Source organism: Pipistrellus kuhlii, unplaced genomic scaffold (genome assembly GCF_014108245.1).
Source record: "Pipistrellus kuhlii isolate mPipKuh1 unplaced genomic scaffold, mPipKuh1.p scaffold_m20_p_22, whole genome shotgun sequence".
Lineage (NCBI taxonomy): Eukaryota > Metazoa > Chordata > Mammalia > Chiroptera > Vespertilionidae > Pipistrellus > Pipistrellus kuhlii.
This window is the reverse complement of record NW_023425521.1, coordinates 7946445-7965353: the sequence shown is the minus strand read 5'-3', so window position 1 is coordinate 7965353 and position 18909 is coordinate 7946445. Positions and strand designations below refer to the sequence as shown.

At 35.2% G+C, this 18909-nt stretch overlaps 1 protein-coding gene across 4 annotated transcripts in view; it reads right to left on the bottom strand.

Annotated features, from left to right (window-relative positions):
• SMURF2 (SMAD specific E3 ubiquitin protein ligase 2) overlaps window positions 1-18909 on the bottom strand; it is an 83361-nt gene that overhangs the window by 10078 nt on the left and 54374 nt on the right. For 3 of the 4 annotated variants that reach the window (XM_036450896.2, XM_036450897.2, XM_036450899.2), the window contains exons 6-12: window positions 17519-17603; window positions 14821-14904; window positions 12118-12320; window positions 9708-9792; window positions 4144-4302; window positions 3509-3704; window positions 2106-2209 (exon numbers count right to left, since the gene is read on the bottom strand). In XM_036450896.2, the coding sequence (XP_036306789.1) occupies window positions 2106-2209; window positions 3509-3704; window positions 4144-4302; window positions 9708-9792; window positions 12118-12320; window positions 14821-14904; window positions 17519-17603 (916 nt within the window). The remainder of the gene's footprint in view (window positions 1-2105; window positions 2210-3508; window positions 3705-4143; window positions 4303-9707; window positions 9793-12117; window positions 12321-14820; window positions 14905-17518; window positions 17604-18909) is intronic. The other variant, XM_036450898.2, reaches the window with a different exon arrangement.

Sequence of the window (18909 nt, the reverse complement as noted above, 5' to 3'; positions counted from 1 at the left end):
GCCCAAAAAGCAAATGGAAATGCCTGTTTTATTATTATGCAGTCACTTCTCTCTCACACAGGTAACTTTATGACATAGCAGCAGAGTGTAAAGATATTACCCAGAAGTACCAACTATTCATCACATAATGCATCCCAGCAGTCTGCTCCTTTTAACGCTAAATAAATTTGTAATCCATCGTAAGTATAAAATAAAGGGAAAGGAATAGTTTTTGTGTAAAACTTGAAATGTGGTGTGATAAAAGTGTAAGTGGTCACTTAAAACCAAGAAGTGGTATGGAACATACTAAGAAATACATCTTGTCCTCACCTGTATTTTTTGGTGTGTTCCTTATCTCTTATTGGTTTCAAATGCACATCAATATTTTTAAAACCTCATAATAAATAGTACTATCACCTTAAATTTATTAAATCCCTCATATTTTTCAAAGGATGAAAGATAACACTCAATTGAGGAAACTGAAACACAATCACTAGGCTCTCTCAGATGCAATTCTCACCCTGATTCCTGGCACTCCTCAGCTAGGAAAGGTATTTAAATGATATGTTCTGTTATTATGGATTAAACACATTGAATTACCTACTTCAAGGAAATACTGTGAAATACTTTTAACAGAAAGTTAAAGAAAAATGTTTTTCAGTTCTATAATGTGATGAAGTCTAGCTCAAATCATCTCCATTTATGTAATATTTGAAAAACTCTATAGAGATTAAAAACGAAAAGTGAGGTCTCCATATAAGCAACTTTCACAACACACTAACACTCACAGACATGTCTATACTTTTTTTGTTGTTTTTTGTTTAAATATATTTTGATTTTTTACAGTGAGGAAGAGAGAGTTAGAAACATCGATGAGAGAGAATCATCGATCAGCTACCTCTTGCACACACCCCCACCGGGGATGTGCCCACAACCAAGGTACATGCCCTTGACTGGAATCGAACCTGGAACCTTTCAGTCCGCAGGCTGATGCTCTATCCACTGAGCCAAATTGGTTTCGGCTATACGTTTCTTATATATGTATGTGTGTTTTTAAAGAAAATTCTAATTTTTGTTTTGTTTCACCATGTATTTAGAACACATGTGAAAGCAGAACCCAACTACTTTTGGCTTCTAGCATGGAATTAAGATCAGAGAAAGCAGTTCTCTGCCACATCCCTTTTACTCTGCCTAAACCCTGAGAATAGTGGGGTTAAGAAATAACAAAAATGATTTATCTGGCATATATAATTATGGCATTTAGATCCCATCAGCATGTAATTAATAAGTTTTCATAATAATCATTCAAAACCAAGTTATAAATAAATAAGAATGCCACAGAAACAATCAAGTCCTAAGTATAATATACAAGCAATCAATTCTAAAAATCCAAATTTAAGGTACTTCCATTTGCAGGTAAAAAGGTTGCAGAATGAAAGTAAGTCTATAGGTAAAAACAAGTAATGCTAAGTAATAATTATGGGACTTGGTGAAAATACAATTTAATTAAGCCTGGATTTAGATTAGGGTAAGTGGAATTATCATGATGGTTCTTTAGAATGTTTCAATATTGAGCTATGTTTTTGCTACATTTACATAAAGTGAATTTTCACACCTAAAAAAAATACTTTATGTATGAAAACAACAATAGGACCACACACACACTCCTTTAACAAGGTTAAAAAGCACGGCAGTGAAAGCAAAGGGAGCAGTATTCCGTTTAGATTATGTCATTAAAGCCTGAAGATTGCCCCTGACAATGTAAAGCAGAGGGAATAACACACACTGAAGGGGTAATGAAGAAGATACAGGGCCTGCCAGTATATCAACAACCCTTGTATGGTTGCAGCTAGTTTTCAGAGGGCGTTCCATTGGCCTCCATGATCTATTAAGGAGTCCCAAATGGAAATTCCAAAATAATGTAAGTAATCATTAGTGTCCTCTTCTGGTGGAAGTACTATCCTAACCTCATTATGAATGTATTGATTAGGATATCCTCCTAATGCAAACACTAGGGAATATTATACTAGAAAATAAGTATCAATGAGAAGGTTATACCACAGGGAGTCTCTTAAATTTGTATATATAAGGATTCATGTGACATTTCCTGATTAGCAAGTCTTTACCTGGCAACCCCTCCATAGTCAAGACCTTCTTCTCCACGAAATTTTATCATCAATCGCTTCCAAAGATCTTTTGGTCTCATTTTCATGACCTGTCGATAAGATTCCTAAAAAGATAAATAAATAAAATTTAAAAATAAATAAAAATTAATATACTATAATTACTAGGTGCTTTAAACCTGTTATTTAAATTCTTCCTCCTATTCCACCAACAAAAGGTATTTATAAATAAGGTGAAATTCAACAATCAAAGCAATGGATAAAATCCAAGTGTTTGAAACCTCTTTGGAACTTCTAAAAACAAAATGAATATTGTTTAATGCTACTGAAACCAATTCACGTGATGAATACTATATTAAAACCTACAAGTGCAAAGTTCTATGAACCATAGCAATGATTTCACTCATATTAAAAACAGAATTTGAGCCGAGACCGGTTTGGCTCAATGGATAGAGCGTCGGCTTGGGGACTGAAGGGTCCCGGGTTCGATTCCGGTCAAGGGCATGTACCTTGGTTGCGGGCATATCCCCAGTAGGGGGTGTGCAGGAGGCAGCTGATCGATGACTCTCTCTCATCGATGTTTCTAACTCTCTATCTCTCCCTTCCTCTCAGTACAAAATCAATAAAAAAAAAATAAAAAAAATAATAATAAATAAAAAATATAAAAACAGAATTTGATAGAAGTACCAAAGTTTTCAAATTGGTCGAATTAAATCTAGGTCACAGGCAACAATAGAAAATAAAGGTAAGAAAAAGAAAATTCCAAAACAATATAAGTAATCATTAGTGTCCTCTTCATTAAATGGACAATGTTATTATTTTAAAATACAAATGATGGACTATAGACAAGACCAGAACTGTTCTGAGAGAAAAAAAAGTTTATCTTTTGGGAAAAGGGTTCTCAAGTCCCCAAACCTCTTGCCCAGGAGTCAGCTAAAGAATGGAAGTGCTGCCTTGGAGCTCTGCACTAATTCTGTAAGAACTCCGGAGGTGATGTTAGGGTATAAAACCCAAAGATAAAAAAGTATATTAGGAAGGTAGATTTTCAATAAACGAAGGAAGTAGTCCAACAGTAATGAAAGAAAGTGATTTTGAGTTAATAGCCCCTTACCTTTTGGAAGCATTAGAAAATAAGAGGTGGATGATACTTAAGGTCTTTCAAAACTCATTATTAACAAACACTGGCAATGCAGAGGCCACGCTGAACCACTGGAACACCAACCACTCTTCATCCTATTTAAATGTTTACCTTCTACATTACATCTCTCCCATGTTATTGCCGTTAGTCCCCACAATCGAAAAAGAAATTAATGAAAACTCTTTCATTCTAAAGAGTCTCAAAAAGTTTATTGGAAAACACAGCAAAACATTAAAATGTCATTTTTCAGTAAGACTTAAAAGTTTACCTCAAAAATCTCTTCCCTGGAAACCTCAATGCGGCAATGGCCAGCCTGAGGCTGTTGTTGGGAAAGTTCTTGCCGCAAAATCTTTAGTTTCTGGACCAGGTCTCGCTTGTACCGTGGGACTGTCAGACACTCAGTGTCGTCAGGGCATAACGATACCACCTGCTGTTGCTGTTGATCTTTTAACTGGTTCTGCCGACTAGAAGTAAATAAAAATACTACTGAACGAAAAAGATTACAAATACACATTTAAAATAACCATCAACCATAAAAAAAATCTAGCTGTATCATTTCCACACCTTATGTATTCTTGGCTTGTCATTTGTGACAACGATAAACTAGCTCCAAAGGTTATTTCTGAGAATCCATATGACTGTATGGAGTTGGGAAATGGAGTTTTATCCATCTACCCATAAAGCAGCCTGTCTCTTCCCGTGTGCCATGGTGCAGGCTGCTGCTTAAGCACAGCAGGATTAAAATACTCATATTTTAACATCAAAGTAAAACTTGTCATATTCTTATATAACATTTTGTTCAACAAAATAATGGAAGACAGCAGTCTATCACATTACAGAAAGCACCATCCGTCTTCTCATGTTCAAACTTGCATTTTCACACATATTGTTTCAAAAACTTACTTTAAAACTAAATGCAAGTTAGCAGAGAGCCGAGGATCTGTGAACTGTGTTGTTCTGTTGTTATGGTCAACAAAATAAACTCTGCCTGTTGCTGTATTACGGATCTCCCATCCAGGAGGCAATGGACCAAGCTCTTCACAATTGATGTTGCTAAGATCCCTGCAAAAACAAATAAAAAATAAAAAATACCTCATTGCTGAGCCTGCTGAGCCAAGCAAGTGTAAATGACACAGAACAATTCCATGAAGTCTGAGAAAATGTATTGTTTCAGAAACTTGAGATGTTCAGCTGGAATCTTTAATTCCCAATGGTTTAACAAACTTGCATATTTAAAACTCAATCCATAAATGGCCCAGAAACTTATCACATAGCCTACATTTTTTAAAAATTTGTTCCTGGGCTTTAATGTGACACAGATTTTAAATTAATATAAAAGCAATCACAACACTTGCCAACATAAACTGTACTTCAATCTTTATCTGACAAAATATTGTTTTACAAATGCCAGTGGTATAAGGAATGAAATGTTTTCTAAAATTTCCCTTCAATTTTTCTTTCATTACTATACTGTAAAATATGGGTAAATAAATGTTCATTCTATTATTAATTTTAGGCTCTCCAACAAAGCAAAACTATAAGTTATATTAAAATTCGGATCCTTAAAATAATCACAGCATATATTTTAAAGAATAACATCTGCATTTTGAATTTTTAAGCTAGTGAGTGAAGAACCTGTTTAAGATACGTAAGGAAGAATAGTCTAAGGCTTGCTGCTACAAAAAAAAACAAAAACAGGAACACTTTTATTTTTTAAAAAATATTTTATTGATTTTTTTTTACAGAGAGGAAAGGAGAGGAATAGAGAGTTAGAAACACTGATCAGCTGCCTCCTGCACACCCCCTACTGGGGATGTGCCCGCAACAAGGTACATGCCCTTGACCGGAATCGAACCTGGAACCTTTCAGTCCGCAGACAGATGCTCTATCCACTGAGCCAAACTGGTTTCGGCTAGAAACACTTTTAATGGACCATTCCCATTGTTATGTATCACACATTCTTAAATATTATAAACAAAGATTTACAAGACCTTAAGAATGAAATAAGAACAGCATGTCTAATGTAAACTTAAACTCTAACAAATAATTATAATGACAAATATCTTCAAAATCATGTTTTAAAAGTTAAACTAGGAAAAAATTTCGACTGGTCATAATGAAACACAGCTATATGCACATATAAGCACCCATAGATTTGTTGAAACCATAACTCTGGCTTTTGCTTATGGGTGCTCCAAGAGACTCTTGCTACAAAACTATAGCTTGACAAGAACACAGTATTTGACACACTGTCAGTCTCAAAAGAGACAAGAGGGAAAGTTCTAAAATTCCTTCTCAAATTTTAAAGAAAAAGTGGATTGAGCTTGCCCTAGCTGACACAGCTCAGTGATTAGAGCGTCAGCCCAAGCACCAGAGGGTAGAGAGTTCGATTCCCAGTCAAGGGCACGTACCTGGGTTGCAAACTCAATCCCCTGCCCCAGTCAGGGCACATGCAGGAGGCAACTAATTTGTGTGTCTCTCTCTCACATGGATGTTTCTCTCTCTCTCTCTCTCTCTCTCTCTCTCTCTCTCTCTCTCTCTTCCCCTCCCTCCCTCCCTCCCTCCCTCCCACCTTCCCTTCCTACCTCACTCCCCACATCTCTTCCACTCTCTCTAAAAATCAATGAAAAGCCAAAACCGGTTTGGTTCAGTGGTAGAGCATCGGTCTGCGGACTGAAAGGTCCCAGGTTCGATTCTGGTCAAGGGCATGTATATTGGTTGCGGGCACATCCCCAGTAGGGGGTGTGCAGGAGGCAGCTGGTCGATGTTTCTCTCTCATCGACGTTTCTAGCTCTCTATCTCTCTCCCTTCTTCTCTGCAAAAAATCAATAAAATATATTTTTAATAAATAAATAAAAATCAATGAAAAAAAAATCAGGTGAGGATTAAAAAATAAAGTGGATTGAAATTTAGCTGGTACCCCAGTGGCAGGAAGGCACAGGGGTAGGATCGCCAGTGGGTAGCTGTTAATTGGAAAACAGCCTCAGGTCAGCAGCAAGGTTGGAAAAGAAAATCTGACACTTCCTCCCTAAGTTGGAAACTAAAAAAGAAAAATGAAGGGATCCCAGGAAAACTTCCTAAATTCCAACTTAGGTCCACAGAACTTAAACTAATTAAGATCAAACAAATTCACACAGATCACCAAACACTTCAGAAAGGAAAGTCAAGCTGATTGAGAGTCAGTGGAAACAATAAACCACAGAATCAGATCCCTAAGTATTGTCAGAGATCAGAGAACAGCTATGATATGGGACATTAAAAAAAAAGGGGGGGAAAATAATAATAAAATAAGGAAACAATTACAAAGGCAAACTATCAATGAAGAGATTATTAAAAATGAACAGCTGGATTTTTAAGTGGAGCTTTTAGAAATAAAAAGCAAATACTGAAATCAAAGGACAATGCTGATATAACGCAGAATTTTATTTCATATTTTTTTACTTCAAACTTATAAATCTACAGTTTTACATGGAGAGCTATAAAGAATTGATTAAAAGAGCAGAAAACTGGGAACAATATTTATTTCCACTTGGAAAATGATTGAAGAAAAATGTTTCATAGCCATAAAAAGTAATAGCTATATTTCAAGACTACACAGTGAGGATGCAATGGCATTAATCACTGTTTTAAAGAGATAAGCAAAACTTGATGAAATGGGACTTCTCAGATAAACCTAAGTTTACTGGATATGTTGAAATGAAGTATCTGAGTTATACTATTTTATAAATGTCTTTGAATAGTGTTTTTAAAAAATGTACTTTTATTGATTTCAGAGAGGAAGGGAGAAGGGAGAGAGAGATAGAAACATCAATGATGAGAGAATCATTAATAAGCTGCCACCTGCACATCCCCTACTGGGGACTGAGTCCACAACCCAGGCATGTGCCCTTGACTGGAATCAAACCCCGAACCTTTCAGTCCACAGACTGACACTCTATCCACTGAGCCAAACCAGCTAAGGCTGAATAGTAATATTTTAACAGAATCTAGATATTTATAATCTGCTTTGATAACAGATCCTCCATACAAACAGCATGTTTACTAAAGGATCCTCCAAAAACAAGAGATATGATGATACTAGTGGCATTCGTGCACACTGAAAGGAAATTAGAAGAAATATTTTAATATCGCTATTTGCCCTTTCTCTATATTAAAAGTGTCAACCAAATTCACGATCAACATGGCAGATGGAAACACACGCATGTGACTGGCGCCAGTGAGAGCTTTATATGTATTGCACATGCGCAAGTCAACTTAGTGTTGTTGTTGTTTTTATTAAATTATTATCTTTGTACATATTTTAACATTGCTTAGTGTTTTATATATGTGTGTGTGTGTGTATATATATATATATATATATATATATATATATGAGAGAATGTGTGTGTGTGTGTGTGTGTGTGTGAGAGAGAGAGAGAGAGAGAGAGAGAGAGAGAGAGAGAGAGAGAACTTGCTTAGACTTGCTTTCTGATTAGCTAAACTTTTTCTAGCCCATTGAAGCACCCTAACTTCTCTTTCAGGTAGTTGTCAGCAACACAGCAGTAAATATAAACACAAAACAGATTATTACTGTAGATCACACAGGGAGAACAAAGGGTAAAATATTTAAATGTAGCAGTTTTTTTACTATATTCTGCAAAGTGAGAAAACCTGAAGTCATTTTCAAGGTCCACCATTTCTTACTTCTTTTCAGTCAGGTCAAGTTTCTAAGCTTTCTAAATCTCCGTGTTTTCTGGCTAATGAAAAGAAAATAGGATTCCACTGAGTCTCCTATCTACCTACTCCAGGACTTCGGTGAGGATGGGCATGGGAAATGCTTCACAGACATTTGGTTACAGTGTAAAATGTTTCCACCTGGCTATAAAGCAAGTTGTGTTCCTGAGCTGAAGAAACTCCAAGGAGGCTAGTCATCACTAGGGAAAAGAAGCCAAGTGTTGCTCTGTGACATCATTACCTGGACGAACAGTTAGCATATTAGCCTTTTATGTATATAGATATGATGATATGAAGATTGTTAAGATAACAATTTGGAGCATAGAGATTAAGGAAAAGAAAAATAATCCAGAGCATAATTTAATAAAGCCATTATTCAGTACTCAACATGAAATATTCTTAAACCTTTATTGAAACCATATATACATTAATGAAAAACTGACACGTTTCCTTAGGAGTAAAAACATATTACCAACAGTGCTGCCAAGACATCTCTATTTCATCTTCTGATGCCAACTTACATATTATTCTTTCAACAGATAACTCAAGATGTACTTTCTCACTACTGTAAAACATTTAGTTTTTAAAAATCACTTTCTTCTATACATTTCCTTCTAATGATTTTAAATTATTTTATTGAAAAGCTCATCACTGACCTTCAGTTGGACGCATACCACTTTTTATAATTTACATAATAAAAGTCTTGTTGCTAAACGTCAGGCCCATGGATTTTTTTTCAATGAGCTTATTCATAAAACAAAAATTTCCTCCCCACTACTTTTTTTTAAACTAACAACTTATATTACCAAGACAGAGAAATGGCAATCTTGATACGAAAGTTAGTGATAGCACATTTCTTTGGTTACCAACCTCAAAAGACTAAGCTCTATGACAAAGTAAAATATTTTTATTACTTTGCTTTATTTATAAATAAAGAGAGGGTATCAAAGCAATCCAAAATCAGCTAGTCACATCTGGTTTTGTCATGAATCTTGACAAATAGAGCTCTGAGTATAAGCTTTGGCATTTAATAAAAATTTAATTTAATTAGGTTATTTATTTTCTATATTAAAATGAAGCTTTATTAAGGAACACTGGATATACTCACATAAGGTTAAAATAAACTCTTTGTTTAAAAAAAAAAAAAAAAAAGCTAACCAAAAATAAAAATATCAATTTACTACCGTTTAAAAAATGGGTGTTTTGGTTTTTTTGGTTTTTTTGTTTTTGTTTTTTTTTAAGATTTTGTATGTTTTCCCTCCAGGTCAGTTTTCAAACTCCCAAAAGACTCGTGTTTTTGCCCAGATATTTTTTTTAATTTTTTAATTGATTTTTAGAGAGGAAGGAGGAGGAAAGAGAGAAGCATCAATGATGAGAGAGAATTATTGATCAGCTGCCTCCTGCACATCCCCTACTGGGGATCTAGCCTGCAACAGGACATGTGCCCTGACCGGGAATCAAATCCTGATCTCCTGGTTCACAGGTATTAGCTCAACTACTAAGCCACATTGGCCAGGCATTTTGCCCAGACTTTTTAAAAGGGAAGAGTGGTGAGAGACTGGTTAGAGGTTAGGACACTGGGGTAGGATTGCAGAGAGATAGGTAAGATTTTCTACAGACTTCAAACTGAAATGAGTATTAGGAAGATCCAACTTTTACATAAGCTATTTTAAGACATTAAAGATTAAAAATCAAAGAAATCCTAAGTAAAATGGAGATTCACGATATGAGGAACATTTAGAATGTGTTCTTACCTAGGCACTCTTGGATCATGCCACGTGCTCACGCCAGTTTGAGTATGTAAGAAATACACCTGACCTTGTTGTGTTGTCCTCTGTTCTGTAAAATTAAGAAACACTAATAATAAAGATATATTCAGAATGTTCAAATAAAAGACAGCTATAGACATGAGAATATTATATTAAGTTATCCAAATGATCAACCTGTATCATTACAACAATTTTGTTTCACAAATCATTTGTTCTGAACTCAGAATACATTTTCTCCTAAAAACAATCTTATTAGTGATGAGGTGTCATAGGTTAGCTATTTAAAGCCAACTATACTTATAATATGGCTCAAATACTAACCATGGTGCAGTGCAAAATAGAAACAGGATTGTGACAGTACCGATGATTCAACAAGACAAACGTGAAGAAATGACCCTTTATTTGTCTTGAATGTGGAGCGTGAGGGAACAAGAGAAGGCTCAGAGAAAGCTAGCCAACTTTGGGAAGATTTTGAGGAACTTTCAGAAAGTTTCAAAGGGTTTGCAGGACAGTAATGTTTATTTTTTCTTATGTCTAGTTTTTTTCCTTAGAGAGGTATATTGTCAAGACCAAATTTGGACTTAAAAGGGAGACAAGACGCTCTATAGTTAAAAATAGGCAAAGATGAGGACTAAAGAGCAGGGTGCATACTGGAGAGTGAGGAAGCCAGGGCAGAGAGGGGGGGTCTGTGGAACGTTCACTGGTGGTTTAGGTCTTTACTTATCCATTTTTTTAAACAAAATCTAATGAAAAATTCCAACATACAAAATGACAACACATTGCTAATTATTTATTAGTATAAATTTGTTTATAAACTTATAATTAAGTCAATGAATTTCAAGTTTAAACTTTTAAAAATTATAAACATAAAAATAATTAAAATTGGTTATAGATGACAACTGCAAAGATTTCAGCCTTGGTACCCACTTTACTCCTATGTTTTGGTTGGATTTTTTAAAAATTTAATCCATACCATACAAATATTATAAAAGTATAACCATTCCCACTCCAAACAGCTTGCCTTATAATTTCAATTAAAGAGAAATGGCAGAAAATACTTTATTCTGAGGTCTGAGCATTAATAATAGCAGCTACAATTTACTAAGTGCTTTCTATGCTAGACATTGTATCAGGCACTTCAAATGAAATTACCACTTATTTCTTGTAACAAGCCTACATGGTTGGTACTATCATTTTCCCCTTTTTTTAGAAGATAAAATTGGGGTTCAGAAAGGTTAAATAATGTGCTCACTATTATACAACTCATATGTGGCCAAGCCAGGATATAAACCATGCCTGCCTGTTCCTCAAGCCCAAGCTGTGCTGTAAGTTCACCTGTGTAGCATAGCACAATGAAAAACAGGGTAAAATTTAAGTAAAGAGTTAAAATACGTTAAAAAAAAATCGTGTCTGCAAAAAAGTTTAAAAAATATCCTACATTAAAAATAAAAGTTAGATCAGGTGATTCCCAATATTGGCCACTAGGTGGCACGAGCAGTCCAGGACAGTTTATGAGCAGACTGTTGAGAGCACAAGGATGTAACTGGTTAGCATTTAGCAAGAAAGGACAGTTGAGTTCATACTATCTGCAAGAGTGTTCACAAGTTGTGATTTAGAAAGTTTCATATTCAACTAAAAGATTCATGTCATCCTTCACATGAAATTCTACAATTCAGGAAATTATATAAGATTATAATTTTATACAAACAGAAATGAATAAATCATTTGTAACAATAACCCAATTATGCAGATAATTCAAAATTATAGGCAATACAAATATATAAATACCAACAGAAATATGCTTTTGGAATTACTTCTAAAATGTATATCTAGAAAATTACATTTCAGGTCTGAATGCAGATTTCCATTATCAATAACAATACCATCTTACCTTTATACAGTGCCTATTTTACAAGGAAGTAAATTATTTCATATGCTGTTCACAATACTTTTGTGATACAGAGAGGTATCATTCATCTTATTTCATTACAAAAGAGCAAAAAGTCCCTGGCTGGTTTGGCTCAGTGGATAGAGAATTGGCCTAAGGGCACCAGGTTTGATTCCTGTCAAGGGCACATGCCCGGGTTGTTTCTCTCTCTCCCTTTCCCTTCCTCTCTGAAACCAATAAAAATATCTTTTTTTAAAAATAAAAGAGCAAAAATGCTGAGATTAAATGATTAGCCCAAGGTCAAACTGTTGGTTAGGCAGTCTTCCACAATTTCAAACACTTTTCAAAGTTGGGAGGTTTTACATTTACTTTTATTTTCATGCAGAATTCCAAAACCCAGATTAATAACTTATTTAAAAAGTAGATTTTCCAGATTTCTTAGTAAACCACACTTTATTTTTTAAATTAGTAAACCACACTTTATTTTTCCTCTGCTAGTTGTCATACCATAGCCTTCTGGTAGGTCTGGAGGAGTATGTAAATGTGTCCTGCTCATGTAATTTCTATGTCGCTGTGACCTGACTCTCCTCTCTGCCAGTCTGGGATCTGAAGATTGTCCACACGTTGCACCATTTGTTCCACTAATTGGAGTGTTCTCATCAACAAAGCAGCTAAGAGGTCTGCCAGGACTCGAATATTCAGATGCCGGTCTATTGAAAAGTAACAAGAAAAAAAAGTAACTCAAAATTCAAATATCAAAAGTAGAACTCTCTAAACAATGTATGTACTTGCCGTAACAATAACTTATAGGAAAATGGAATGATTAATACAAATATAATGATTTCAAAAACTCTGAATAAAAGCCTGAAACCTCTAAGCACCAATGAAATTTGAGAGATTAGCAGAATGTCAATTATGTCTTTAAATCATTTAATATTTATTTTAATTACATTTTATATGAAATCCACATATATCTATAGATATAAGTACTAGCTCGCCAAGCACGACTTGACTTAGCTACAGCCCACTTCTCAGACCTGACTTCTGCTTCTGCCACACTGACATTCTCCCTGCTCCCTAAACTTGCACAGGTGGGCTACCTTTAGTTCTGGACAGTAAGCTCCTCCTTCCACCTAAAATGTGGATTTTTTTCCTATTCCTCCTAGACCAGGGTCCTTTATTTTCTTTTTTTCGCGCATGTGGGTTGTGTGTGTGTATGTGTGTGTATCATTCAAATCACATTTAGCTTTAATGAGGCCTTGCAGAGGTCCTTCCTGACATTAAAATCTGAAGTAATCACATTTGATAGGGCATCATCCTAATTCATCAGCATAGCAATTATCTCTGATATTGTTCTTATTTGCTTCCTTGTTTTGTCCGTCTTCCAGCACTAGAACACTTACTGAGAGACGAGAGTGCCTAGTTTGTTCCCCTTTACAAATACCCCCTCACCCAAAATAGTGCCTGGCATACATGTAAGAGCAGCTCAATAAATACTGAATGAATAAAAGAAAATAGTCTGTCTTTTCAAAGAGCTTCCAGTCTATTGAAGGTCATCCAAAATAAGAGGATAATCAAGAGTTAATTTTTAAACTAACATTTACAACACAATCAACTTTATACGTGTGGAAATTAAAGTCAATTTTATCAGTTTGAATGAAGTAGAAGGAAACGGATTTCACTAAAATACTAACATAAGTACACATTCGTTTATACTCAAATATAATAAAAAAGCTATCTCACGTCAATAAAAACGTTGGTCATTTAATGCAACTCTCAAGCATCTTTTTTTTTAAGAGACTGAGATAGGCTTTTATTTCAGAAAGGCAAGCCTGATAAACAGAGTGAAGGCTGGGCATGGGAATAAATTCTATCAGCAGAAAAATATTTTCTCTTAGATTCTGAAAGTCCAAGACAATAACCTGACACAAAAAACAAAATGCTAATTTGCTCATTGTGCTATCAAGAATTTTTTAAGCCGAAACCGGTTTGGCTCAGTGGTAGAGCGTCGGTCTGCGGACTGAAAGGTCCTGGGTTCGATTCCGGTCCAGGGCATATACATTGGTTGCGGGCACATCCCCGGTAGGGGGTGTGCAAGAGGCAGATGGTCGATGTTTCTCTCTCTTCAATGTTTTTAGCTCTCTATCTCTCTCCCTTCCTCTCTGTAAAAATATCAATAAAATATATATATTTTTTAAAGAATTTTTTAAAATAGTAACATGAGCTAAGTTTTTAACCAAGAATCACAATAGGGAAAATTGTGACTCAGTGAGTTAAACAATTAATCCCTAGCAAATAAAAGTACATATAGCTAATGAGAAGCATTTGATGTTCTATGTCTAGTGCCAGCCAGGCCTGCTCAGGGTGGAGTGGGGACAAAACAAACACTGAGTACAGGTGGCAATAAACTTTGTTCTTACTTTTTTTTGTTATTGAACTTTGTTCTTTTAAAAAAAATGAAAAAATATTCAGCCACTTATCCTATTTTCAGTAATGTATAAAGTACTCCCTTGGAGTTTAAAAAAAAAATATCTTGCATCCCTATGTCTTCACACATTAAGCTCCATGAAGGTCTTTCCGACGTGTTTTGAGCACAGTGCCTGGCATATGACCATTGGTGCACTGCACGACAGCTGTGAGCACTCCTACCTTCCCCTTACCTGGCTAACCCCTCACATTTTTTCAGGATTTAGTTCAGAGATTTTGCCCCTTCAGAGTTTTCCTCCGCAAGTTCCACCACCCCCTTCCCCCCATTCTAAGCCAGGTGCCCCTCCATATAACCTCAGAGCATCTGGTTCTTATCGTGATTACAGACCTTACTGGGTGCAATACAATACATTCATCCCCCTACATGACTGAACAAATGTAGATCCTGTATACATATTTTGTTACAGCAATTCAATAGGCTCAACAAATTTTAAGAGTCCCAGAAATAAGATGACTTCTCGAATTATTCATTTACCTTATTTAATAAATATTTATTGAGTATCATCGCAGGCCCTGCAGCTACAATAACAGGATAACCTGCTAAACAATCCTTATTGAAAATTACTTTTAAAAATAATAATGGCACTTGCTATAAGATCTACTGATCTAGAGAAGTATAAACCAAGATAGGAAATCTGGTAAAGCTGATATAGCTAAACAGAAAGGAACGCCTTCAGGAGGGTGAACAACATAAACTATGGGAAGATATTTGTATGTTCTTACCGTGTTGGGCGTTCCCATTGCGTAGTTCTTGTTATGTGGTTTAGATACTGGATTCTTCCAGAGGCAGTTCTCCTTTCTTCCCAGCTTAAATAAAAATATTGAAAGATAAGGTATTAGTAGGAAGCTGGATACAAAATCTTTTCAGTGCATTAACCAAGCCAGGAAAAGATTTGTGAGTATGAATCAAGAATGACAAATTGAAAGATCAAGCCACAAACTATAGAAATTTTTTCAACTTATTTTTAAAATGTATCGATACAATATATTTTCTGGAATTCTGAAGCTTCTAAAATATTTATATTGAGGTGTAATTAATATTTTCCATCAGCCAAACTGAGAATTTTTCAATAATGTCAAAAAGGTTCAATTAAATTACACTAATTGTCAAGAATTTAGGAGGGAGGGCAGTGCAGACCATACTAAAATCCACATAATTTTTTAAATATTTAATTTAACTAAGAAAATACATAAAAGCTTTTTAAAGCATTTAGCCTACTCAAACTAATTTTTTAAAAAGCAAGACTGTCACCTTTTCCTCAATATCTTATTAATTTACATAACAAAAATTAGTCTAATGACTATAGAGATGTGGTAATGTTAATATTTCCACTAAAACACTGGCAGACCATTGGAAGGTCTTAAAAAATAGAAAATAAGGCCTGACCAACATGGCTCAGTGGTTGAGCATCAACCCATGAACCAGAAGATCATGGTTCGATTCCTGCTCAGGGCACACATGTCCCAATTGCAGGCTCAATCCCCAGTGTGGGGTGTGTAGGAGGCAGCCAATCAATGATTCCCTCTCATCATGAATGTTTTTCCCTCTCTCTCTCTCTCCCTTCCTCTCTGAAATGAATAAAAATATATTTTTAAAAAGAAAAGAAAAGGAGATGTTAACATGATCTCTTCCCTGTGATTACAATTATATAGTACTAGAAACACAGCATGTGAAATTGCATGGCCCCCCCCACTCGCCACACTCACACTCCGCCCACCCGTGCTGGCCTTTTATAGTATAAAGCAAGTTTAGAATGATTAAGCTTTACATTGTTGATTAGTTATTTCACCTTCAACTTCCCCATAAAAACTACCATAATATACCTCACATCCATAAAAGTTAACAGATCTATCAAGAAGCTAAAAAGATCTATGAATTGGACAAATTTAAGTGCTTTTTATCAGTTTAAATAAAATGAGCAAATGCCACAGCTTGAATGTAAAATGTCATGTCAAAAATAATTTAAGTCACAACTCAGCTGCTTATACATACACTTTATATGGATATAATCTATAGAATATAAGCTACACCTCATTGAAGTTAATTAAAAATACTTTGAAAGTTAAAAATAAAATCAAAAAAGTGTCAGAACTAGTATCAAAGATAGAGAAGAATGATAAATAAGCATGAGCTTTGGAATAAGTTTAGATTAATGTTCCAGCTCTTGCCATCTACCATGTGGCCTTTGGCAAGTTACATAATTTTTTGAGTTTCAGTTTTTTAATCTGTGAAATGAATGAGGGTTTCAAGGATAGTAGCAGCAGTAATAATAGTAAATTATTTTTAAAATTACATATTGATTTCAGAGAGAGGAAGGGAGAGGGAGAGAGAGACAGAAACATCAGTGATGACAGGGAATCATTGATCAGCTGCCTCCTGCACACCCCCTACTGGGGATCGAGCCCGCAACTTGGGCATATGCCCTGGCTGGAATCGAACCTGGGATCCTTCAGTCCGCAGGCTGACGCTCTATCCACTGAGCCAAACAGTCTAGGGCAATAGCTAATTATTTATTAAGCACTTACTATATGCAAGACATTGTGCTAAGTGATTACTGGAATAATTTCATTTAGTCCTCACAACAATTTATGGCACAGGCACTATGATCATCATCCTCTTTTATAAATAAGTATAAACCAAAACTTACATAATAAATTTATTATATTCATACAGCTAGTAAGCATAAGAGTAAGGATACCAGATCATCTAATTCCAGAACCATATGCTATGAGAATTAAAATATATAAATGCATTATACTGTGCTTATAACAGTATTTGACATATGTATACTCAATAAATGTTACTATGTTATTATAATTATTATTATATAGATTCTCAATTCTATACCTCTAAACAGAGCAATGTTTCAGATTCAGTACTTACTAGTATATAGCCAGTTTTGAGTAATTTTTTAACATATATTTTTATTGATTTCACAGAGGAAGGAAAAGGGAAAGAGAGATAGAACATCAGTGATGAGAGAATCACTGATCAGTTCCTTCCTACATGCCCCACACTGGGATCAAGCCTGCAACCCAGGCATGTGCCCTGACTAGAAATTAAACCGTGACCTCCTGGTTCATAGTTTGATGCTCAACCACTGACCCACACCAGCCAGGCTTGAATAATTTAATAAAACAAAAAACGTTTTCTTTTGAATATATAATATTTACAAAAGAGTTCTATTTGTCAAAAAATTTTTTCCTAATCAAAACTCTTCAAAAACAAATTTAGCATCTAATTTGTGGTTTATTTTATAAATTTATGACAAGATCCCTTACTAATTTTCCAAATACAAGGAAAACCTAGATTTTGGAATTGATCAGCAAATTTTTAAAGTTACATATACAATAAACTCCAACTTCTTTCTCATTGTTTTAAGGATGTTATCCACATATTTCTCTAATGATTTTAGCTTACCCATCTGGTAAATCGTTATCAAACAAGCGACTGCAGTCCACAACTTGTCCTCCTGTGCCTATCCGGTCTCTTGACTGAAGACTTACTATTAAACAACAGAAGCATTACTAAGAGTCATAGATAAGAAAGAATTGTTACAATTTCATAAGACATTTAGCTTAATTTTTAATACTTTACAATGAACTCTTTAGTAATTTATTTTTCCATGAGATTTTTTCCTTTAAGAGTGATGATATTAGAGTTTTAAGGTTTGCTACACTTTATCATATTCATGGAGAAGAGTCTAATTACTTTTTCCACTATAATGGGCAATGCAAAGCTACTACTTCATTTAAGAAAAGGCAGCACACACAAACGGTACATTCATGTACAGAAGAATTTGAAAAGATCACATTAATTTCAGTTTAATTCTTGACTCATTTAAAAAAAAATACACTAGATTCTGACATTGGACAATAACTGAATTCCATGAGTTAAAACAGTAATCATCATCCAGTGTAATATAAAACTATCACTATATGCCAAAACCGGTTTGGCTCAGTGGATAGAGCATCGGCCTGAGGACTGAAGGGTCCCAGGTGCAATTCCGGTCAAGGGCATGTACCTTGGTTATGGGCACATCCCCAGTAGGGGGTGTGCAGGAGGCAGCTGGTCAATGTTTCTCTCTCATCGATGTTTCTAACTCTCTATCCCTCTCCCTTCCTCTCTGTAAAAAAGTCAATAAAATATATGTATATATATTTTTTTTTTAAATAAAACTATCATTATAAACTTGGCAGCAAGAGATGTAAACTCTAAACCAGGCTACACCGACTAGTTTAGCTCTGTGGCCTTGAACAAAATACTTTTAAGTTTTTGAGGGTAAAATAATCCCAATCTGAATAATGAGGAAATTTGGCTAAATGATATGCCTGAAATCCTTGCTGCTCTTATTCTTTAACTAGAGGCCCAATGCACGAAATTCATTCAAGGGTAGGCCTTCCTTCACCCAGCTGCTGGCACCAGCTTCCCTCTGGCACCCCGGCCCCACGCTTCCCTTGCAGGCACCCCGGCCCCACGCTTCCCTTGCAGCCCAGCTTCATTGGGAAGAACATCTGGTCTAATTAGCATATTAAGTTTTTATTATTATAGATTGTATTTTTAGCAACTCTCTCAAATCAAGAAGAGATACAGGAAAACTTAACTATAGCCCAACTTCTTAAAAGAGCACTACATAAAGTATGACATCTTAAACACCTTTCATTCTAGGAAGGCTCTCAAAATTCTGAAACTTTCTGAGTCTATAAAAATTTTGAAAAATCAGACAGTTCAATGCATTGTTCCATTTACAGGAGACAATACCCTAACACACTTTCTCAGTGAATGCAAATAAGACGTTAGTGTTAGAATTA